The sequence below is a fragment of the Equus caballus genome, chromosome 1 (assembly GCF_041296265.1).
Source record: "Equus caballus isolate H_3958 breed thoroughbred chromosome 1, TB-T2T, whole genome shotgun sequence".
NCBI lineage: Eukaryota > Metazoa > Chordata > Mammalia > Perissodactyla > Equidae > Equus > Equus caballus.
In genome coordinates, this window is record NC_091684.1 from 126,017,727 (window position 1) to 126,041,986 (window position 24,260).

Genomic DNA, 24,260 nt, shown 5'->3' on the forward strand with positions numbered 1-24,260 from the left:
GCCGGTTGGGATCCTGGGCGCGGACACGGCACCGCTCGTCAGGCCAGGCTGAGGCGGCGTCCCACGTGCCGCAACTAGGAGGACCCACAACTAAAAATATACAACTATGTACCGGGGGACTTTGGGGAGAAAAAGGAAAAACAAAATCTTTAAAAAAAAATAAAAAAGGAAAGTGAAGCAGAGAGAGGTCCACTGACTGGCCCAAGATCCAGCAGGTGGCGGAGCAGGGATCAAACCCAGTGGTGCTCCATGCACCACACCACTGTGCCTCCCCGTGGGAGGGGCGGACCCAGGAGGGAGGGGAGGGACGGTCTCCTAGTCAGGGGGAACAGCCTTTGAGAAGGCTCAGAGGCAAAGGAGGTCTGAGAGGGGTTCAGAGGGGACACTGAGTGACCAGGGCTGGAGAGGTGACTTCCAAACAGAGGCACAGGAGAGGCCTCGGGGAAAGATATCACCCATCCCAGTCTGTTCTCCTTTTCTGCCCTCTCACCCTCTCTCCAGATGGATGGGAGGCCCCTTGAGGGCAGGGAAAAGTTCCAAATCACTTTATTACGTAATTATTATATCACCTTCCCTCAGCTGCCCTCCTCACCCCTACTTCAACTGTTGCCGTGATTTCTTGTTGCCATGTTGACGTTCAAACTGGGCCCTCGGAACTGAGCTATGTCAGCGGTGACATCACACAGGATTTACTGGAAGACTCGGAGCTCACTCAGATCCCAACTGCTCACAGAGAGGTTGTGGATCCGGGATCTCCCTGTGGGGCAGCGCCTGTAGCTGCCGACTCACAGACATTGAGGACTCACTCAGAGTCTACGACCCAAGAGAGGCTGAGATTGGGAAGAGGGAGAGAGATCCTTCCGGAGACCATCCTGGGAGTTCACCTCTGCCCCGACAGGATGAATCGGCGGCAATCCGGGAGGAAGAGGCCTATCTCTGAGACCCCAGGTAAGGAGAGGAGGAAAACAGTCTGATGGATGGGAGCTGGGAAGCCAGGGGTCTGATTTCCCCGGACAGATGGCCAGGAGAGCGAAGATGAAGGATTTGGCCAGAGGCCTGAGGCTCACTGAGGCTTTCACTGTGAACGTACTGTGTCATTTAGTAGACAACGAACACATGCGTAACATGAATGACTAAGTGAAGGAGTGAGTGAGTGAACCGAAGGACCCCCTACTGTGAGTCTGAGGGTCTTTCCTCAATTGGCTCAGACTAGAAACTTAACTGTTCAGGCCTGAGCCCTAGGAAGGGCTTGATGGCCACGCGAAGGCAGGAAGCAAGGGAGCCCCTGGGGCAGACGGCGTGGGACTGGGGAGAAGGGGCGAGGGGACTTGTCCCCTTCACTGTCCTCGCATTTTCTACTGAGAGGGAATTAATACATCAGGCGAGGCAGCAAAAACAGTAATCCAGAAGTTATGGAAGGCTGCTGGGTGGTTGGCCCGGTACCCCACGACGACCCCAGAGGTCTCCCTCATTCTGAGCCAGGGCTGGGGCAGAAGGGGGCCTGGGCAGACAGCACTACCCTCAGTCCAAGGCCTTGCCTTCTCCTCCTCTGTCTCCCGTCCACCTCTCCCTAGGGCTCTACGATGTGGCACAGCAAAGCTTCACTTCAGAATCGCATTCTAAATCTCTCCTTAACCTGTGTTTCTGCCAGAAATCCTACAGATCCTAGTTCGGGACCCTTTCCCCAGTCAGTTCCTTTTCCCCTTGCCTCCTCCCCAACTTCCTGACAACTCCCATGTGCTGCTCGCCACAGGCCCAGCTGGTTTCCTCTTCCCTCCTGGTCTTCTGTCTGCAGATTCTGTCCACTGCCCCCTGAGGTCTTCTCCATCTCGGTCCTACCTGAACCCTTCGCTCCCTCCCCCACACACCCCCAAAGCTTGCTTCCATCACTTCCTTTCTGCATCCTGAACTCTCCAAACCAGCCCCGTCCTCAGAAGCATGCACAGACCCTGAGGCTGACGCGGCAAGCCCGCAGATGCCCTCGGTGAGGTTTTCACGTACTCACCACGGAGGTTGGGGGATCAGGGCGCTCAGACACGGACATCTGTTTTCTGCCTTCACACTGAAGGAGCTCATCTCACGAGGAAGTGCTCAGGAGTCAGCTCCGAGCAAGCCTTTTTAAAGGTCTAGTGTTGCTCGGTTAAGGAAGGTTTGAGAAAGAAGGAAACTTGCAAGAGCCTTAACAAAGTCTGCAAATTAGTATGCCTGTCAGTGGAATTCCTTCTATCAGTGCCCCCCTAATACCGGGTTGAAAAGAGATGAGCATTTCTCCCGTTGGCACGCTAACCCTCTAACTAACTATCCTAGCAAATCAACTTCATAGAAAACATCTCCCAGAGGGGTAGCATAGTTGGCATTCAACAAATGTTAGGAAAAAAAAAAAAAGAAAAATTAGCCTGAAGGTCCTACAATTACAAGCAGAAGATCGCAAAGGGTATTGTATTGTCTCCCACGACAGACCTTTGACACAGGGTACCACTGTCATTGGTACCAATGTGCTCGAGGGGACTTGTGTCACCCCCAGCAGTGCAACCAGCACTGGAAGGCTCGGGACCCGGGCCCGCCGGGGCAAGACGAAGATGTGACGAGGTTTCCCAGAGGTGGAGGAGGGTAGCGACGGAGAGGCCCCCAGGGACCCCCGACACAACAGCCTGGGCTCAGAGACCAGGCCCCAGGCCCCAGGCCCCAGAGCTCATGGAACTCCCACTCTGTTCTCAGAGGCCTCAACCCAAGAGGACAGGGCCACACAGCCTACACCATCGGCAAACAGAAGCCGGAGCTCCAGGCCCAGGAAGACCCTCCGACTCCCAGAGACGTGTGTCTCCTCTGCTTCAGCGGAGCGGACCTCCCACTCCTCCAGCTACGGGTCGCCCAAAGAGAAGCAATGGGTGCGGTGCGCCTATTACACCCAAGTGCGCACCGTGAAGGGGGTGGCCGTCGCGTGGCAAACCGAAAGCGGGTTTGCACCCGTGGACGAGAGGCCCCGCGTCTTCGAGGCCGAGCTCTCCCAGGAGAGCACCATCGGCCCTCCCCCGAGCCCGGCTGACACGGAGTCCCTGCTCAGCGACACGGAGCCCTGTGTCCAGGAAGCCGAGGCGCACACCCCTGCGCCGGCCGTCCAGGAGCAGGGGGCGCCGCCCCGCGCGGTCACCCCGGAGTGGCTGGTGACCGGCGAGCACGGCTTCCGCTGCGTGGCCTGCTGCCGCGTGTTCCCGTGCCCGGCCGCCGTGGTGGCGCACGCCGAGCGCGGCGTCAAGGAGGGCTTCAGCTGCCGCGTCTTCTATGAGGAGCTGCTGGAGCGCCGGCGGCCCGCGTCTGCGCCGCGCCGGCCCCGACGCTGCCACCTGCTGGCCCAGAGGCGCCTGCTGGCGGCCAAGAGCAGGGAGGTGCGAGCCAAGGAGGAAGCCTGCCTGCGCCTGCAGGCGAGACTGCAAGCACAGAGCCAGGAGCTGAGGCGGCTGCGGAGCGAGCTGGCGTGGCTGCAGAGGCAGGAGGCCTGGCAGAGGCAGGGCCGCGGGGCGCGGCCCCAAGGACCGCGGGGCACGCGCCTGAAGGGCCGCGCTCAGGCCCTGTGACTGCAGAGCAGGGCTGTGGGTGGGATGGGGCCTGTCGGGGAAGACCGCGGGTCAGACCGCTTAGCCACCCCGGGAGACCCTTCGCTCCAGGCTGCGTGGTCCGCATCGCCAACCAAGGGCGTGGAGAGCACCACCCAGAAGGGGTGGATGAAGCGGCCTCGGGACAGCCGACTCTGCACGCCAGGTCAGGCCAGAGGCTCGCCCAGCCAGGAGAAGAGAGGAGAGCCCCATCCAGATGCTGTGGAATTCGGGACCCTGAACATGGCGACCGTGTAAGGCGGGAAAGAAAACGGGACTTCAGGGGGCTCTGGAGGGCTGGGAGAGCGCCTCAGCCAAGGGAGCTCTAAAGGAAGTGTGGTTGAGAAGGGGTGTAGCTGAGTCGTCCGCAGGAGGAGGAAGCAGAAGGAGTCGGGGACGCGGGGAAACAGTCTGTAGGACAGCAATGGGATAAAGCCCCTCAACCCGCCCCTCCGCCTGCCTCCGCTCCCAGCCACGTGCAGGGAGAGACAGGAAGGAGGGCCTGCAAGAGGAGAGGCGGGCTCTTAAAGGAAGCTGAGCTCGCCATCCAAGTCCTCTGGCCTCACTGGGAGAAGCGGGGTTGGAGGGATGTGCCGTTCCCTCTTGGGGGGAGTGGAGGTGGCAGCTGGTGCAGAAAGACTCCATTGGTGCCATCCTTTTCTGCACAACAGGAGATCCAGTTACTGGATGAGTCCTGCAGAGGGTCTCCTAGGGTGCAAGGGAAGCAGCTTGGAAACTTTTTGGCCCCTTTACAACAAACATGCTTTACCCCCCGGTCGTGACACATCCGTGACACTTGCCTGTTCTTTCTTTGTTCTGTGGTATAACCGGACCTATCCTGAGATCAGAGAACTGCAAGAAAACACCTGGCTGAGGATAAAGCAGCAAAAGAGAGGACATTTCCTGTGAACCCTGGAATTATAATGAAGGCAGGGGTGATCCGAGGTGAGGATGGGAAGGGTCAGGTTCATGCCCAGACTCCATGGTGGGCAGAGAAACTAGGGTCAGGGCATCAAGTCCAAGGGCCCGGGAAGCGCTGGGGGTGTCAGGGTGTGTCCATGTCCCTGGGAGCTGAGACGCAGAGTGACACGGGGACCCTCAGGGCACAGGGTGCGTGGGTAGGGTTCCCAGGCCTGGCACATCCATCCACGGGCTGCCCTGTTTGTACTTCTCAGAGGGACAGACATGGCTCCTGAGGGTGACAGGGTCTGAAGTGGAGGGAAGCCAGGGCTTTGAGGCAGGTGCTAATGATGAAGAAGGAAATCCTGTTGATGAGGATTATTTTAGGCTGGTTACTTTTAAAAACTGCAGACGGGAAGGAGCCTCTGAGGAGTGGGATTTGCTTGCCCTTTGATGAGAGACATTTGCATCTGTGAAGGAAGTCTCCACGTGTTGGGGGTGTCTCCCTCTCTGCCCCAGGAGGAAGGAGGGGTGACCTTATCTCTAGAGACTCTTAATGGGGACGGCAAGGACTTAAGTCTTGTCTATGGTGCTCGTCTGGTAACCTCACCTAGCTGACTCCTCCCCCCACCCCCACCACCAATAGCCTCCGGGAGGCATAGGACATCCCGACTTAATCCGGTCTGATTCTGACCTAAAGTTATAGGGCCAGCCAATAACCAGACCCCACCTGCACTGATGCCATTTTAACAACTTCTTTTACACATTCTTTCCTTTGTCTTGGAAAGAGATAAACTCACACACCTATGCCTTCAGTTTAGCCCTACTCTCAACCCATGTTGGCAGCGGCAGCGGCAGCGGCAGCTCCTCCTGCCCGTGGGTCCAGTCCCCACGCAGCAGCTCTGACTGCCCATGGGTCCTGTCCCCATGCCGGCAGCAGCAGCTCTGACTGCCCATTGGGTCCTGTCCCCATGCCGGCAGCAGCAGCTCTGACTGCCCATTGGGTCCTGTCCCCGTGCTCTTCCATACTATTCTCTCAATCAAAGAGCACTACTGCCAGACCTTGAGAGTCCAAGAAATCTCTCTTTCGACTCCTCGGCTCACCCACCCCGCATCTCTGTGATTCTCAGAGATGCGAGAGTGGAAATGGTCTGGCAATCCCAGTGGGAGGCAGAGGCTGGCTGGGACTTTCCACTGTCCAAGAGATCTTTTGTCCAAAATCTTTTCCTTCCTATAAGTTGCGAAATCCCCGTTAACTACGTCTAAGGGTAGTCTTGGAAAATGGCCTCGAATGCACCTGGGTGAGTTTTCCATTAGAACGGTTAGAGGAGTAAGGCGGGAGCACATAGCAGAGAACAAGAATCTCGCAGTGTCTGCGTGTCACTTAATGAATTGCACATGGTGTCCAGCCTTCTTCCTCGCCAGTATACATGTATACTCAGCACACGTTTGAGGGTGGATGCTTTAATCCTCACAGAATACTTTGGTCATTTCTAGGTGTAGAGTCCAGAAGAAGGCATGGTCTCCAAATGGCAAGCAAGAGCTCTGCTGGGTCTGACCCCTGTACAGCTGAGGGTGTGTCTTCATTCAGTGGTCGGACTCTTTGTGTCTGACGTTAAAGATGGGCTCATGCCTATCTTTTCACAATGCAAAATTTAAAACTGCATATCTGTGATGTTCTAACTTAGAGAGGTCTTATATTCTGATTATGATCTGTCTAACTGCAAAGTATTGTAAATCGAAAGTATAATCAGAATCATCCTCTCCTATGTAAATTGCACTCCTCTCCCAAGTTGTCCAGTGTTAAAAGACACACGTGTATCCTTCCCTACATCTCTCTCTGCTCAGAGACTGCCAGATTCTTAATGTTTCTGTCCCCTCAGCATTCACTGTCGGGATCCTAAGCCCCAATGTGATGGAGTTAGGAGATGGGGCGTTTGGGAGGTGACTGGGTCCTGAGGGTGGTGCCCCCATGACTGGGACTAGTGCTCTTATAGAAGAGACCCCGCAGAGTTCCCCAGCCCCTTCCACCATGTGAGGATGCAAGAGTGTGAGCCCGATAGGGCCCTCGCCTGTCCATGCTGGTACCCTGATCTTGGACTTCCAACCTCCAGGACTGTGAGAAATCAACTCCTATTGTTTATCAGCCAGCCTCAGCTGTGGTATTTTGTTATAGCAGCCCAAATGGACTAAGACAGACACACATATACAGTCCCAGGTACACGGGGAGGTCTGTCTGTTTCTTCGCTTTTTTAAAAATGACGTCACACTTGGCCCACATTGTTCTGCGCCATGTTTCACTGGACAATCTATGATGGATTCCTGTCAGTCAGCAGATACAGCTAACCCTGTCTTTTTGGTTCTTCTTATTTTGACTCATGTTTACTCTTCATGGCTTTGAATTATAGCATACCTTATATACACTGATACATAACTATAGAATGGAAATACATTTCATTATGCTATTTCTTTAAACACTGTCCCTTCTGCGTGTTCTCACTCATTGTCACAGTTGCAGAAGTGTGTCCAGATAATTCTAACAGTCTAATAAGTAGACTCCTTCATCATCCTTGCTTAAGCAATCATACACATACAAACATACGCTTCTACTCCTTTATGCACGTGTATATAGGTTTTCCAGTATACTCAGATCTTTGTTCTTGTTTTACCAAAACGGGCTCATTTCCTACATACTAATTTGCCCCTTCCTCTGCCCCTCCCTCCCTCCCTCCCTCCCTCCTCCAGTGGAATGTCGGTTCGATGCCCTCCATCAGCAAAGGCCTCAAGGACAGAGTTTAAGAGAAAGCAAAGCATTTCCCACCAACTCCTTACCTGAGAGCGTCTTCGCGAGAATGCACGGCACACATGTCACAGGACACAGGAGATGCGGCCTTCTTTACCTTTTCCCTCCTCAAGAAGCAGGAGCCAATGCCAAGAGGTCAGGGCTCATGTCTCCGTACTTCTCACGCCTCTCGTGGTCCCATTTCTCACTCGAGTCGTAAAACTGGGAGTCAAGCAACCAGCTGTGAGAAGGTGAACCCAGGAAGTACTCCTCGGCTGGGATGCCTTCAAAGACCGATTATCCGAGTCCTAAGACCAGCTGACGACCTGGGACACTAAGGTGATTGGTCCTCTACCTGCAGGAAGAACAGACTGGGCTGAGGCAAGTCCTCCTTGACCCATCAGGCACCCCAAGAGGTTTTGGAGGCTCCTTCGTCTCTTAAGTCAAAAGGCACGTCCAACCCAGTGGGAAAAGCACGGGGCAAAAGACGTTCTCCTTTGAAAGCGGAAACGGGCCCAGGACTCACAAGTGGCATGCGCTTCACCTCGGGCCAGCTTTTCAAGTTAGCGCCAGTCTGTCCCTGGTCGCCTGCACAACCAGGCTTTCCTAACCTTTCACCTCTCTCCTTCCCAGTGTCCTGTGGCCTCTGCCAGTCTTAAGGTGATAGTTGACACCGCTGCTTGCCCACCTCCGAGGTGGCGGATTCTCAGAGTGCCAAGCGCAAACCAACAGTGCCCTTAGGGGTCCTTTAACGGAAAAGCTGCCAAAAAGAACACAATGCCCAGAATAATCCCGAGACCCTGATGAGGAGGAAGCGGGGTGGGGGTGGTCTTTGACTGTTGGGAGTTCTCAGGGCTCAGGGGCTCCAAGTCACCAGGGTCATGCCCATGGCGGGAAATCTTTAGGGGGTCTGCAACTCTGTGTGTTGAGTGTCCGGCGCAGAGGCCCAGGCAGCCCAAGAGGACCTCTCTGACCTATGCCTCACCCAGCAGTGGGGGAAATCTTCACTAGGTGACCCGCAAGTATTCCTGGGGATCTTTCTTCCAAAGATCTTAGTTTGTAGGCTCTTGAGCGGTAGGAGATGAGAAAGCTGGGACCAAGGAGGTTGCCCAGAGGAGGAGGCTCCCTTTGTGTCCTTGGGGGTTTGGTTCGGCGCCCCCCACCCCCACTTGTTTAAGCGAGTAACGCTCCAAGCAGGCATTTGTTGGTAAGTTGCCTCTGCTTAGTTTATTGCTTACCCAGAGGTCAGCCATGGAGAGTCTATGTTGAGTTCATTGGATAGGTCTTCTTTTGCCTGGGCAGAGCAGAGTCTGGTCACAGCTAGTGATGAAACTTGGGAAACTGAAACGTGTTAGGCCAGACCAGGCAGGCTTTGCTGCAGAAATTCTTGCCGTTTAGCTCCATCTTCTTGCTAAGTCTCCCATGTAGACCACGCAGGGCAGTGGAGCTCGTGGGAAACCGGCGGGGCTGGCTCTCACAAGTGGACTTGTAAATGCAAAGTCTCCCGCTTTATCAGCATCACACTTATCTGAAGATCTTGTAGGAAACGCAGATCCTCAGGACCAGCACCATGGGGTTCCTACAGACTGGGCATTCTGGGCCTCAGAGTCGTGTCGGGGTGGGGACAGAGGAGAGCTGATGGATTCTCCCCAGGGGATAAAATGGGGGTGCGAAGGGAAAGAAGAAAGAAATAGAGCTGAAACAAGATCTTGGAAAGCGCATCATTGGAAAGGACCCATAAATCCTAAACCTGGCTCATGTGCTGGCAAGAACAGCAGTGGACAGGTACTGGGGAATGTGGTATGTTGCTACACGCCTTCATGACCCAGCTCTCCTCAGAGTTCCTGCTGGCAGAAGGTGAGGCAGGCCGAAAAAGAGTCTCGGAATTTTCCAGGATGTCCACATGGGCCAACGCACAGCAACAACTGCGGCAAGGGAGGTGGCCAGGCCCAGCCCTCCGAACCCCTCGTCCTGTGTGAGCAGAAGCTCTGGGAGTCTCAAGATGAGCAGGGTGTGGTCGCGGGCCCTCCCAACTGGGTGTGAGTGCCCAGGAGGACCCTTCAAGGGCAGTGCAGGCAGTGCAGGCAGTGCAGGCACTACCTCCAGCCCGGAGAGAGCATGTGCACAGCGAGCGTGGCCTCGTCGGCTCTGCCTTCTCTTCTGGATGTACAAGCCCAGGGCTCTTGCATGGGTGGATCCAGGCAGTTGTGCGCCTGTTCTCCACCCTTCCTGGGTCATCCTCCGCGCACACGATAGCTGAGGACACTCCACTGTCCGCCTGGTCGCTCTCAGCACAAGCACTGCCCAAGTCGCTGCAGCCCAGAGCTCCTGGAGGCCTGGTCCTGGGCCTAGGCCTAGGCCTCCAAGGCTGCCGGCTTTGCCTGCATCCTGTTGGTCCCCGCAGGAGCGGCCGGGCTCGCGGGCCAGGCGGCTGGGCGATCCTGGGCGTGGCCGAGCGGTGGGGAGGAGCCGGGCGGTCTCCAGCGGAGCGCGAGGCCAGGATCTCGTCCAGCCTGCCGCAGGGCTTGCGGCAGGGTAGGCCCGGGACGCCGCGCCGCCCTCGGGCTCCCTTCCCGCGTGGCGCCTGCGCCCCAACCGGTCCAACTGCCGCCCTCCCCGCCTGTTCATTCCAGTAGTGCGTTCTCTTCTGATGCGCAGATGCAACAGGTCACCCGTTCCACACCGTGCACTGAAGAAATCCAGCAAGTTTAGAGACCTGATGGGAATAGCAGAAGTTGAAGCTAGTAGATGGGGGCTGGGGGGGAGAGTGGGGGCGGGGGGACGGGAGCCTAAGGGGCATAAGGGAAAAATAATTTAAAAAAATAGAAAGAACCCTGGAATAATAGACCTTCTCTACATTCTGCACTCAACGAGGCTGTGGACACAAAACTACCTGCATATGCTACTGTGCATTTCTTTGAAGCAAATAATGTGAGATAAGGGAATAAGTAAGCAGAGGTGACTGCCAATCTGGGATTGATTAATTGATCTGGATGGCCTGAAAACAGTGAACATCCACCATATTTAAGAAGGGATTTAGCAGTCTAGAGCAAGCAGGGGCAAGCTTTCTAATCATTACCAGAATGGTCCGTTAATCACTCTGAAAAAAGGAACAGCAGCTTAAAATCTTCCACGCAGAAAATAACAGGCCAATTCTCTGGCAGGTTCCACCAAACGTGCAGGTACCATATCATTTTAATATTATACAAAGAATAGAAAGAGAGAAGGCATTCCCCAACTTGTCCTATGAGGCCACATACCATAGTAGTCAGCAAAGTTGATCTATTAGTTATCTACTGGTGCGTAACAAATTATCTCCAAACTTGGCTGGTGTGGGGTCAATTGCAAAATATTCAATACATTTTAATACAATTCGGAACTGGATGAAGTTACCTGTTATTACTTCTATCTCAACATAGTCTTGAATGAATAAGCCAGACAATTTAATAAGCAGGTATAAATATCAAGATTTTTAAAAATTCTAATAATTATGCAATCGCATGCCTCGAAAACGACAACAAAAATTTTGACGAGGTGGCTACATATAAGACAAATATACCAAAATCAATGGCTTCTCTCCAAGCTAGAAATAAAGCATCCCGAAAATGGAAACGGGGGTGGGAGGCATAGACCATTATCTTGCCCCCGTTAGTTCACTGTGCCAAATAGAGTCAAAATTATAAAATATTAAGAAAACACTTCAATAGGAACAGCAAGGAACTTACGAAAAAGACTAAGCTATTGAAGAAGTAAAAGCTGGTTGAATGTGTGGAAATTAATCAATAAAGGAAACCAACTAAAACTGGAGTCAGGAAGGCCTTACAGGGAGCTCTCCAGTCCTACCACCCACCGTCAATTACCCCAATTAGGGAGAGACCAGCACCTTGCATCTCCAACGAGAAGTTGGCTACTACTTTACTATGCCAGCAGGAGGAAGAAAGAATTTCCTCTTTGGGGACAACAAGCCCAGCCAATGGAAAACGTTACAATGAGGAGTCGTCCGCACCCTGAACTCTCACTCTCCTTGAATTAACTTTCACTTAGAACAGCTCCCGTAACTCCCAGGCCTTCCTGACTCCAATTTTAGTTGGTTTCCTTTATTAATTCATTTCTGAACAAGCACACATCTTTCTTTTCTCTTGTGTTCCCGCCGACTCGTCCCTGTCCTGCCTTCTGGAATCGCACAAAACAAGCCTCCTCTCTCGCCATCAGAGGGTTTTCAAGTCCCTCTGAGTAGTCAGGCCACACACTCTGCTCACCACATCCATTGTCTCAAATCCTTCCTCAAAGGGTTCCACGATTTACTGGTTCCTCTTCTAAATGCCTCCAGAACAGAAGCAAAATCCAAGCCAAGAGAGGACGGCGGGCTTTCCCCAAGAGCCCTCCTAAATCTCCCAGACAGGTGGAGGTCCTGAGTCCACGCTTTTCCGGAGGCCACAATCCTATCTCTTTCTCACTGGTCCCAAGGGGAAACACGCAGAGGGCTAAGGAGCTTCCCGCTAACACTTTCCAGGGCTTGGGACTGGGAAGGTCAAGAACGGGGGCAAAATGCTCACTTGGGAGCGATGGTGCCTCCAGCTGCCAGGACAAACAGTCCAGCTCTGCAGGGGATGCCTAGGATGGAGGAGTCCTTGTGGGAGTCACCACTCATTCATTCATTCATTCATTCATTCATTCAACAAATGCGTGTCGAGTGCCTACTACGTGTCAGGCGCTCTCCTACTTTCTGGGATTACAGACCTGAGAGCAAGCCGGTGTTTGCCTCCACGTTGCTTACGGTCCAATTCAAGGAGACAGATTTTCAAATGAGCCTCTCCCGTGGACCTGGAGGAGCGTAAGGACGGGGGCTTTCGGGAGCTCTGCATGCTCAGGGCGAGGACATCAGCTAATCTGCGCACCCTCAGCAAGCTGTGACCTGCAGTACAACGGTAACCGTGACCATTAGCATAGTCTTCTCCTGTAACAGTCACTGTTCTAAATGCTTTCCACGGATTGACCTCTTCAGCCTCCAAATGATGCTATCAGGTGGAGAGAGTCCTTTCCATTTTACAGATCAGAAAGCGAGGCAGAGGGGCTGGCCCCGTGGCCAAGCGGTTAAGTTCACCCACTCCGCCTCGGCGGCCCAGGGCTTTGCCGGTTGGGATCCTGGGCGCGGACACGGCACCGCTCGTCAGGCCAGGCTGAGGCGGCGTCCCACGTGCCGCAACTAGGAGGACCCACAACTAAAAATATACAACTATGTACCGGGGGACTTTGGGGAGAAAAAGGAAAAACAAAATCTTTAAAAAAAAATAAAAAAGGAAAGTGAAGCAGAGAGAGGTCCACTGACTGGCCCAAGATCCAGCAGGTGGCGGAGCAGGGATCAAACCCAGTGGTGCTCCATGCACCACACCACTGTGCCTCCCCGTGGGAGGGGCGGACCCAGGAGGGAGGGGAGGGACGGTCTCCTAGTCAGGGGGAACAGCCTTTGAGAAGGCTCAGAGGCAAAGGAGGTCTGAGAGGGGTTCAGAGGGGACACTGAGTGACCAGGGCTGGAGAGGTGACTTCCAAACAGAGGCACAGGAGAGGCCTCGGGGAAAGATATCACCCATCCCAGTCTGTTCTCCTTTTCTGCCCTCTCACCCTCTCTCCAGATGGATGGGAGGCCCCTTGAGGGCAGGGAAAAGTTCCAAATCACTTTATTACGTAATTATTATATCACCTTCCCTCAGCTGCCCTCCTCACCCCTACTTCAACTGTTGCCGTGATTTCTTGTTGCCATGTTGACGTTCAAACTGGGCCCTCGGAACTGAGCTATGTCAGCGGTGACATCACACAGGATTTACTGGAAGACTCGGAGCTCACTCAGATCCCAACTGCTCACAGAGAGGTTGTGGATCCGGGATCTCCCTGTGGGGCAGCGCCTGTAGCTGCCGACTCACAGACATTGAGGACTCACTCAGAGTCTACGACCCAAGAGAGGCTAAGATTGGGAAGAGGGAGAGAGATCCTTCCGGAGACCATCCTGGGAGTTCACCTCTGCCCCGACAGGATGAATCGGCGGCAATCCGGGAGGAAGAGGCCTATCTCTGAGACCCCAGGTAAGGAGAGGAGGAAAACAGTCTGATGGATGGGAGCTGGGAAGCCAGGGGTCTGATTTCCCCGGACAGATGGCCAGGAGAGCGAAGATGAAGGATTTGGCCAGAGGCCTGAGGCTCACTGAGGCTTTCACTGTGAACGTACTGTGTCATTTAGTAGACAACGAACACATGCGTAACATGAATGACTAAGTGAAGGAGTGAGTGAGTGAACCGAAGGACCCCCTACTGTGAGTCTGAGGGTCTTTCCTCAATTGGCTCAGACTAGAAACTTAACTGTTCAGGCCTGAGCCCTAGGAAGGGCTTGATGGCCACGCGAAGGCAGGAAGCAAGGGAGCCCCTGGGGCAGACGGCGTGGGACTGGGGAGAAGGGGCGAGGGGACTTGTCCCCTTCACTGTCCTCGCATTTTCTACTGAGAGGGAATTAATACATCAGGCGAGGCAGCAAAAACAGTAATCCAGAAGTTATGGAAGGCTGCTGGGTGGTTGGCCCGGTACCCCACGACGACCCCAGAGGTCTCCCTCATTCTGAGCCAGGGCTGGGGCAGAAGGGGGCCTGGGCAGACAGCACTACCCTCAGTCCAAGGCCTTGCCTTCTCCTCCTCTGTCTCCCGTCCACCTCTCCCTAGGGCTCTACGATGTGGCACAGCAAAGCTTCACTTCAGAATCGCATTCTAAATCTCTCCTTAACCTGTGTTTCTGCCAGAAATCCTACAGATCCTAGTTCGGGACCCTTTCCCCAGTCAGTTCCTTTTCCCCTTGCCTCCTCCCCAACTTCCTGACAACTCCCATGTGCTGCTCGCCACAGGCCCAGCTGGTTTCCTCTTCCCTCCTGGTCTTCTGTCTGCAGATTCTGTCCACTGCCCCCTGAGGTCTTCTCCATCTCGGTCCTACCTGAACCCTTCGCTCCCTCCCCCACACACCCCCAAAGCTTGCTTCCATCACTTCCTTTCTGCATCCTGAACTCTCCAAACCAGCCCCGTCCTCAGAAGCATGCACAGACCCTGAGGCTGACGCGGCAAGCCCGCAGATGCCCTCGGTGAGGTTTTCACGTACTCACCACGGAGGTTGGGGGATCAGGGCGCTCAGACACGGACATCTGTTTTCTGCCTTCACACTGAAGGAGCTCATCTCACGAGGAAGTGCTCAGGAGTCAGCTCCGAGCAAGCCTTTTTAAAGGTCTAGTGTTGCTCGGTTAAGGAAGGTTTGAGAAAGAAGGAAACTTGCAAGAGCCTTAACAAAGTCTGCAAATTAGTATGTCTGTCAGTGGAATTCCTTCTATCAGTGCCCCCCTAATACCGGGTTGAAAAGAGCTGAGCATTTCTCCCGTTGGCACGCTAACCCTCTAACTAACTATCCTAGCAAATCAACTTCATAGAAAACATCTCCCAGAGGGGTAGCATAGTTGGCATTCAACAAATGTTAGGAAAAAAAAAAAAGAAAAATTAGCCTGAAGGTCCTACAATTACAAGCAGAAGATCGCAAAGGGTATTGTATTGTCTCCCACGACAGACCTTTGACACAGGGTACCACTGTCATTGGTACCAATGTGCTCGAGGGGACTTGTGTCACCCCCAGCAGTGCAACCAGCACTGGAAGGCTCGGGACCCGGGCCCGCCGGGGCAAGACGAAGATGTGACGAGGTTTCCCAGAGGTGGAGGAGGGTAGCGACGGAGAGGCCCCCAGGGACCCCCGACACAACAGCCTGGGCTCAGAGACCAGGCCCCAGGCCCCAGGCCCCAGAGCTCATGGAACTCCCACTCTGTTCTCAGAGGCCTCAACCCAAGAGGACAGGGCCACACAGCCTACACCATCGGAAAACAGAAGCCGGAGCTCCAGGCCCAGGAAGACCCTCCGACTCCCAGAGACGTGTGTCTCCTCTGCTTCAGCGGAGCGGACCTCCCACTCCTCCAGCTACGGGTCGCCCAAAGAGAAGCAATGGGTGCGGTGCGCCTATTACACCCAAGTGCGCACCGTGAAGGGGGTGGCCGTCGCGTGGCAAACCGAAAGCGGGTTTGCACCCGTGGACGAGAGGCCCCGCGTCTTCGAGGCCGAGCTCTCCCAGGAGAGCACCATCGGCCCTCCCCCGAGCCCGGCTGACACGGAGTCCCTGCTCAGCGACACGGAGCCCTGTGTCCAGGAAGCCGAGGCGCACACCCCTGCGCCGGCCGTCCAGGAGCAGGGGGCGCCGCCCCGCGCGGTCACCCCGGAGTGGCTGGTGACCGGCGAGCACGGCTTCCGCTGCGTGGCCTGCTGCCGCGTGTTCCCGTGCCCGGCCGCCGTGGTGGCGCACGCCGAGCGCGGCGTCAAGGAGGGCTTCAGCTGCCGCGTCTTCTATGAGGAGCTGCTGGAGCGCCGGCGGCCCGCGTCTGCGCCGCGCCGGCCCCGACGCTGCCACCTGCTGGCCCAGAGGCGCCTGCTGGCGGCCAAGAGCAGGGAGGTGCGAGCCAAGGAGGAAGCCTGCCTGCGCCTGCAGGCGAGACTGCAAGCACAGAGCCAGGAGCTGAGGCGGCTGCGGAGCGAGCTGGCGTGGCTGCAGAGGCAGGAGGCCTGGCAGAGGCAGGGCCGCGGGGCGCGGCCCCAAGGACCGCGGGGCACGCGCCTGAAGGGCCGCGCTCAGGCCCTGTGACTGCAGAGCAGGGCTGTGGGTGGGATGGGGCCTGTCGGGGAAGACCGCGGGTCAGACCGCTTAGCCACCCCGGGAGACCCTTCGCTCCAGGCTGCGTGGTCCGCATCGCCAACCAAGGGCGTGGAGAGCACCACCCAGAAGGGGTGGATGAAGCGGCCTCGGGACAGCCGACTCTGCACGCCAGGTCAGGCCAGAGGCTCGCCCAGCCAGGAGAAGAGAGGAGAGCCCCATCCAGATGCTGTGGAATTCGGGACCCTGAACATGGCGACCGTGTAAGGCGGGAAAGAAAACGGGACTTCAGGGGGCTCTGGAGGGCTGGGAGAGCGCCTCAGCCAAGGGAGCTCTAAAGGAAGTGTGGTTGAGAAGGGGTGTAGCTGAGTCGTCCGCAGGAGGAGGAAGCAGAAGGAGTCGGGGACGCGGGGAAACAGTCTGTAGGACAGCAATGGGATAAAGCCCCTCAACCCGCCCCTCCGCCTGCCTCCGCTCCCAGCCACGTGCAGGGAGAGACAGGAAGGAGGGCCTGCAAGAGGAGAGGCGGGCTCTTAAAGGAAGCTGAGCTCGCCATCCAAGTCCTCTGGCCTCACTGGGAGAAGCGGGGTTGGAGGGATATGCCGTTCCCTCTTGGGGGGAGTGGAGGTGGCAGCTGGTGCAGAAAGACTCCATTGGTGCCATCCTTTTCTGCACAACAGGAGATCCAGTTACTGGATGAGTCCTGCAGAGGGTCTCCTAGGGTGCAAGGGAAGCAGCTTGGAAACTTTTTGGCCCCTTTACAACAAACATGCTTTACCCCCCGGTCGTGACACATCCGTGACACTTGCCTGTTCTTTCTTTGTTCTGTGGTATAACCGGACCTATCCTGAGATCAGAGAACTGCAAGAAAACACCTGGCTGAGGATAAAGCAGCAAAAGAGAGGACATTTCCTGTGAACCCTGGAATTATAATGAAGGCAGGGGTGATCCGAGGTGAGGATGGGAAGGGTCAGGTTCATGCCCAGACTCCATGGTGGGCAGAGAAACTAGGGTCAGGGCATCAAGTCCAAGGGCCCGGGAAGCGCTGGGGGTGTCAGGGTGTGTCCATGTCCCTGGGAGCTGAGACGCAGAGTGACACGGGGACCCTCAGGGCACAGGGTGCGTGGGTAGGGTTCCCAGGCCTGGCACATCCATCCACGGGCTGCCCTGTTTGTACTTCTCAGAGGGACAGACATGGCTCCTGAGGGTGACAGGGTCTGAAGTGGAGGGAAGCCAGGGCTTTGAGGCAGGTGCTAATGATGAAGAAGGAAATCCTGTTGATGAGGATTATTTTAGGCTGGTTACTTTTAAAAACTGCAGACGGGAAGGAGCCTCTGAGGAGTGGGATTTGCTTGCCCTTTGATGAGAGACATTTGCATCTGTGAAGGAAGTCTCCACGTGTTGGGGGTGTCTCCCTCTCTGCCCCAGGAGGAAGGAGGGGTGACCTTATCTCTAGAGACTCTTAATGGGGACGGCAAGGACTTAAGTCTTGTCTATGGTGCTCGTCTGGTAACCTCACCTAGCTGACTCCTCCCCCCACCCCCACCACCAATAGCCTCCGGGAGGCATAGGACATCCCGACTTAATCCGGTCTGATTCTGACCTAAAGTTATAGGGCCAGCCAATAACCAGACCCCACCTGCACTGATGCCATTTTAACAACTTCTTTTACACATTCTTTCCTTTGTCTTGGAAAGAGATAAACTCACACACCTATGCCTTCAGTTTAGCCCTACTCTCAACCCATGTTGGCAGCGGCAGCGGCAGCGGCAGCTCCTCCTGCCCGTGGGTCCAGTCCCCACGCAGCAGCTCTGACTGCCCATGGGTCCTGTCCCCATGCCGGCAGCAGCAGCTCTGACTGCCCATTGGGTCCTGTCCCCATGCCGGCAGCAGCAGCTCTGACTGCCCATTGGGTCCTGTCCCCGTGCTCTTCCATACTATTCTCTCAATCAAAGAGCACTACTGCCAGACCTTGAGAGTCCAAGAAATCTCTCTTTCGACTCCTCGGCTGACCCACCCCGCATCTCTGTGATTCTCAGAGATGCGAGAGTGGAAATGGTCTGGCAATCCCAGTGGGAGGCAGAGGCTGGCTGGGACTTTCCACTGTCCAAGAGATCTTTTGTCCAAAATCTTTTCCTTCCTATAAGTTGCGAAATCCCCGTTAACTACGTCTAAGGGTAGTCTTGGAAAATGGCCTCGAATGCACCTGGGTGAGTTTTCCATTAGAACGGTTAGAGGAGTAAGGCGGGAGCACATAGCAGAGAACAAGAATCTCGCAGTGTCTGCGTGTCACTTAATGAATTGCACATGGTGTCCAGCCTTCTTCCTCGCCAGTATACATGTATACTCAGCACACGTTTGAGGGTGGATGCTTTAATCCTCACAGAATACTTTGGTCATTTCTAGGTGTAGAGTCCAGAAGAAGGCATGGTCTCCAAATGGCAAGCAAGAGCTCTGCTGGGTCTGACCCCTGTACAGCTGAGGGTGTGTCTTCATTCAGTGGTCGGACTCTTTGTGTCTGACGTTAAAGATGGGCTCATGCCTATCTTTTCACAATGCAAAATTTAAAACTGCATATCTGTGATGTTCTAACTTAGAGAGGTCTTATATTCTGATTATGATCTGTCTAACTGCAAAGTATTGTAAATCGAAAGTATAATCAGAATCATCCTCTCCTATGTAAATTGCACTCCTCTCCCAAGTTGTCCAGTGTTAAAAGAGACACGTGTATCCTTCCCTACATCTCTCTCTGCTCAGAGACTGCCAGATTCTTAATGTTTCTGTCCCCTCAGCATTCACTGTCGGGATCCTAAGCCCCAATGTGATGGAGTTAGGAGATGGGGCGTTTGGGAGGTGACTGGGTCCTGAGGGTGGTGCCCCCATGACTGGGACTAGTGCTCTTATAGAAGAGACCCCGCAGAGTTCCCCAGCCCCTTCCACCATGTGAGGATGCAAGAGTGTGAGCCCGATAGGGCCCTCGCCTGTCCATGCTGGTACCCTGATCTTGGACTTCCAACCTCCAGGACTGTGAGAAATCAACTCCTATTGTTTATCAGCCAGCCTCAGCTGTGGTATTTTGTTATAGCAGCCCAAATGGACTAAGACAGACACACATATACAGTCCCAGGTACACGGGGAGGTCTGTCTGTTTCTTCGCTTTTTTAAAAATGACGTCACACTTGGCCCACATTGTTCTGCGCCATGTTTCACTGGACAATCTATGATGGATTCCTGTCAGTCAGCAGATACAGCTAACCCTGTCTTTTTGGTTCTTCTTATTTTGACTCATGTTTACTCTTCATGGCTTTGAATTATAGCATACCTTATATACACTGATACATAACTATAGAATGGAAATACATTTCATTATGCTATTTCTTTAAACACTGTCCCTTCTGCGTGTTCTCACTCATTGTCACAGTTGCAGAAGTGTGTCCAGATAATTCTAACAGTCTAATAAGTAGACTCCTTCATCATCCTTGCTTAAGCAATCATACACATACAAACATACGCTTCTACTCCTTTATGCACGTGTATATAGGTTTTCCAGTATACTCAGATCTTTGTTCTTGTTTTACCAAAACGGGCTCATTTCCTACATACTAATTTGCCCCTTCCTCTGCCCCTCCCTCCCTCCCTCCCTCCCTCCTCCAGTGGAATGTCGGTTCGATGCCCTCCATCAGCAAAGGCCTCAAGGACAGAGTTTAAGAGAAAGCAAAGCATTTCCCACCAACTCCTTACCTGAGAGCGTCTTCGCGAGAATGCACGGCACACATGTCACAGGACACAGGAGATGCGGCCTTCTTTACCTTTTCCCTCCTCAAGAAGCAGGAGCCAATGCCAAGAGGTCAGGGCTCATGTCTCCGTACTTCTCACGCCTCTCGTGGTCCCATTTCTCACTCGAGTCGTAAAACTGGGAGTCAAGCAACCAGCTGTGAGAAGGTGAACCCAGGAAGTACTCCTCGGCTGGGATGCCTTCAAAGACCGATTATCCGAGTCCTAAGACCAGCTGACGACCTGGGACACTAAGGTGATTGGTCCTCTACCTGCAGGAAGAACAGACTGGGCTGAGGCAAGTCCTCCTTGACCCATCAGGCACCCCAAGAGGTTTTGGAGGCTCCTTCGTCTCTTAAGTCAAAAGGCACGTCCAACCCAGTGGGAAAAGCACGGGGCAAAAGACGTTCTCCTTTGAAAGCGGAAACGGGCCCAGGACTCACAAGTGGCATGCGCTTCACCTCGGGCCAGCTTTTCAAGTTAGCGCCAGTCTGTCCCTGGTCGCCTGCACAACCAGGCTTTCCTAACCTTTCACCTCTCTCCTTCCCAGTGTCCTGTGGCCTCTGCCAGTCTTAAGGTGATAGTTGACACCGCTGCTTGCCCACCTCCGAGGTGGCGGATTCTCAGAGTGCCAAGCGCAAACCAACAGTGCCCTTAGGGGTCCTTTAACGGAAAAGCTGCCAAAAAGAACACAATGCCCAGAATAATCCCGAGACCCTGATGAGGAGGAAGCGGGGTGGGGGTGGTCTTTGACTGTTGGGAGTTCTCAGGGCTCAGGGGCTCCAAGTCACCAGGGTCATGCCCATGGCGGGAAATCTTTAGGGGGTCTGCAACTCTGTGTGTTGAGTGTCCGGCGCAGAGGCCCAGGCAGCCCAAGAGGACCTCTCTGACCTATGCCTCACCCAGCAGTGGGGGAAATCTTCACTAGGTGACCCGCAAGTATTCCTGGGGATCTTTCTTCCAAAGATCTTAGTTTGTAGGCTCTTGAGCGGTAGGAGATGAGAAAGCTGGGACCAAGGAGGTTGCCCAGAGGAGGAGGCTCCCTTTGTGTCCTTGGGGGTTTGGTTCGGCGCCCCCCACCCCCACTTGTTTAAGCGAGTAACGCTCCAAGCAGGCATTTGTTGGTAAGTTGCCTCTGCTTAGTTTATTGCTTACCCAGAGGTCAGCCATGGAGAGTCTATGTTGAGTTCATTGGATAGGTCTTCTTTTGCCTGGGCAGAGCAGAGTCTGGTCACAGCTAGTGATGAAACTTGGGAAACTGAAACGTGTTAGGCCAGACCAGGCAGGCTTTGCTGCAGAAATTCTTGCCGTTTAGCTCCATCTTCTTGCTAAGTCTCCCATGTAGACCACGCAGGGCAGTGGAGCTCGTGGGAAACCGGCGGGGCTGGCTCTCACAAGTGGACTTGTAAATGCAAAGTCTCCCGCTTTATCAGCATCACACTTATCTGAAGATCTTGTAGAAAACGCAGATCCTCAGGACCAGCACCATGGGGTTCCTACAGACTGGGCATTCTGGGCCTCAGAGTCGTGTCGGGGTGGGGACAGAGGAGAGCTGATGGATTCTCCCCAGGGGATAAAATGGGGGTGCGAAGGGAAAGAAGAAAGAAATAGAGCTGAAACAAGATCTTGGAAAGCGCATCATTGGAAAGGACCCATAAATCCTAAACCTGGCTCATGTGCTGGCAAGAACAGCAGTGGACAGGTACTGGGGAATGTGGTATGTTGCTACACGCCTTCATGACCCAGCTCTCCTCAGAGTTCCTGCTGGCAGAAGGTGAGGCAGGCCGAAAAAGAGTCTCGGAATTTTCCAGGATGTCCACATGGGCCAACGCACAGCAACAACTGCGGCAAGGGAGGTGGCCAGGCCCAGCCCTCCGAACCCCTCGTCCTGTGTGAGCAGAAGCTCTGGGAGTCTCAAGATGAGCAGGGTGTGGTCGCGGGCCCTCCCAACTGGGTGTGAGTGCCCAGGAGGACCCTTCAAGGGCAGTGCAGGCAGTGCAGGCAGTGCAGGCACTACCTCCAGCCCGGAGAGAGCATGTGCACAGCGAGCGTGGCCTCGTCGGCTCTGCCTTCTCTTCTGGATGTACAAGCCCAGGGCTCTTGCATGGGTGGATCCAGGCAGTTGTGCGCCTGTTCTCCACCCTTCCTGGGTCATCCTCCGCGCACACGATAGCTGAGGACACTCCACTGTCCGCCTGGTCGCTCTCAGCACAAGCACTGCCCAAGTCGCTGCAGCCCAGAGCTCCTGGAGGCCTGGTCCTGGGCCTAGGCCTAGGCCTCCAAGGCTGCCGGCTTTGCCTGCATCCTGTTGGTCCCCGCAGGAGCGGCCGGGCTCGCGGGCCAGGCGGCTGGGCGATCCTGGGCGTGGCCGAGCGGTGGGGAGGAGCCGGGCGGTCTCCAGCGGAGCGCGAGGCCAGGATCTCGTCCAGCCTGCCGCAGGGCTTGCGGCAGGGTAGGCCCGGGACGCCGCGCCGCCCTCGGGCTCCCTTCCCGCGTGGCGCCTGCGCCCCAACCGGTCCAACTGCCGCCCTCCCCGCCTGTTCATTCCAGTAGTGCGTTCTCTTCTGATGCGCAGATGCAACAGGTCACCCGTTCCACACCGTGCACTGAAGAAATCCAGCAAGTTTAGAGACCTGATGGGAATAGCAGAAGTTGAAGCTAGTAGATGGGGGCTGGGGGGGAGAGTGGGGGCGGGGGGACGGGAGCCTAAGGGGCATAAGGGAAAAATAATTTAAAAAAATAGAAAGAACCCTGGAATAATAGACCTTCTCTACATTCTGCACTCAACGAGGCTGTGGACACAAAACTACCTGCATATGCTACTGTGCATTTCTTTGAAGCAAATAATGTGAGATAAGGGAATAAGTAAGCAGAGGTGACTGCCAATCTGGGATTGATTAATTGATCTGGATGGCCTGAAAACAGTGAACATCCACCATATTTAAGAAGGGATTTAGCAGTCTAGAGCAAGCAGGGGCAAGCTTTCTAATCATTACCAGAATGGTCCGTTAATCACTCTGAAAAAAGGAACAGCAGCTTAAAATCTTCCACACAGAAAATAACAGGCCAATTCTCTGGCAGGTTCCACCAAACGTGCAGGTACCATATCATTTTAATATTATACAAAGAATAGAAAGAGAGAAGGCATTCCCCAACTTGTCCTATGAGGCCACACACCATAGTAGTCAGCAAAGTTGATCTATTAGTTATCTACTGGTGCGTAACAAATTATCTCCAAACTTGGCTGGTGTGGGGTCAATTGCAAAATATTCAATACATTTTAATACAATTCGGAACTGGATGAAGTTACCTGTTATTACTTCTATCTCAACATAGTCTTGAATGAATAAGCCAGACAATTTAATAAGCAGGTATAAATATCAAGATTTTTAAAAATTCTAATAATTATGCAATCGCATGCCTCGAAAACGACAACAAAAATTTTGACGAGGTGGCTACATATAAGACAAATATACCAAAATCAATGGCTTCTCTCCAAGCTAGAAATAAAGCATCCCGAAAATGGAAACGGGGGTGGGAGGCATAGACCATTATCTTGCCCCCGTTAGTTCACTGTGCCAAATAGAGTCAAAATTATAAAATATTAAGAAAACACTTCAATAGGAACAGCAAGGAACTTACGAAAAAGACTAAGCTATTGAAGAAGTAAAAGCTGGTTGAATGTGTGGAAATTAATCAATAAAGGAAACCAACTAAAACTGGAGTCAGGAAGGCCTTACAGGGAGCTCTCCAGTCCTACCACCCACCGTCAATTACCCCAATTAGGGAGAGACCAGCACCTTGCATCTCCAACGAGAAGTTGGCTACTACTTTACTATGCCAGCAGGAGGAAGAAAGAATTTCCTCTTTGGGGACAACAAGCCCAGCCAATGGAAAACGTTACAATGAGGAGTCGTCCGCACCCTGAACTCTCACTCTCCTTGAATTAACTTTCACTTAGAACAGCTCCCGTAACTCCCAGGCCTTCCTGACTCCAATTTTAGTTGGTTTCCTTTATTAATTCATTTCTGAACAAGCACACATCTTTCTTTTCTCTTGTGTTCCCGCCGACTCGTCCCTGTCCTGCCTTCTGGAATCGCACAAAACAAGCCTCCTCTCTCGCCATCAGAGGGTTTTCAAGTCCCTCTGAGTAGTCAGGCCACACACTCTGCTCACCACATCCATTGTCTCAAATCCTTCCTCAAAGGGTTCCACGATTTACTGGTTCCTCTTCTAAATGCCTCCAGAACAGAAGCAAAATCCAAGCCAAGAGAGGACGGCGGGCTTTCCCCAAGAGCCCTCCTAAATCTCCCAGACAGGTGGAGGTCCTGAGTCCACGCTTTTCCGGAGGCCACAATCCTATCTCTTTCTCACTGGTCCCAAGGGGAAACACGCAGAGGGCTAAGGAGCTTCCCGCTAACACTTTCCAGGGCTTGGGACTGGGAAGGTCAAGAACGGGGGCAAAATGCTCACTTGGGAGCGATGGTGCCTCCAGC

General features: G+C 54.1%; 2 protein-coding genes across 4 annotated transcripts; both read left to right on the top strand.

Annotated features, from left to right (window-relative positions):
- The first annotated feature begins 686 nt into the window (after positions 1-686).
- LOC138917087 (protein FAM170A-like) lies at positions 687-8,994 on the top strand. Of its 3 annotated transcripts, none has more exons than XM_070231665.1 (4): positions 717-948; positions 2,719-3,847; positions 4,265-4,538; positions 5,991-6,173. In XM_070231665.1, the coding sequence occupies exons 1-2, from the start codon at positions 900-902 to the stop codon at positions 3,573-3,575; spliced, it is 906 nt and encodes a 301-aa protein (XP_070087766.1). In that variant the 5' UTR covers positions 717-899; the 3' UTR covers positions 3,576-3,847; positions 4,265-4,538; positions 5,991-6,173. The 3 variants fall into 3 exon arrangements, with proteins under 3 accessions (XP_070087761.1, XP_070087766.1, XP_070087771.1); XM_070231670.1 differs by adding an exon at positions 7,239-8,994 and having other exon boundaries at positions 746-948; positions 2,719-4,538; positions 5,991-6,068; XM_070231660.1 differs by having other exon boundaries at positions 687-948; positions 2,719-4,538.
- Positions 8,995-13,119: 4,125 nt separating this feature from the next.
- On the top strand, positions 13,120-18,732 carry LOC138917090 (protein FAM170A-like). Its single transcript, XM_070231675.1, has 4 exons — positions 13,120-13,355; positions 15,125-16,253; positions 16,671-16,944; positions 18,397-18,732. Exons 1-2 carry the CDS (start codon positions 13,307-13,309, stop codon positions 15,979-15,981), a joined length of 906 nt encoding a protein of 301 aa, XP_070087776.1. The 5' UTR covers positions 13,120-13,306; the 3' UTR covers positions 15,982-16,253; positions 16,671-16,944; positions 18,397-18,732.
- Positions 18,733-24,260: the final 5,528 nt, after the last annotated feature.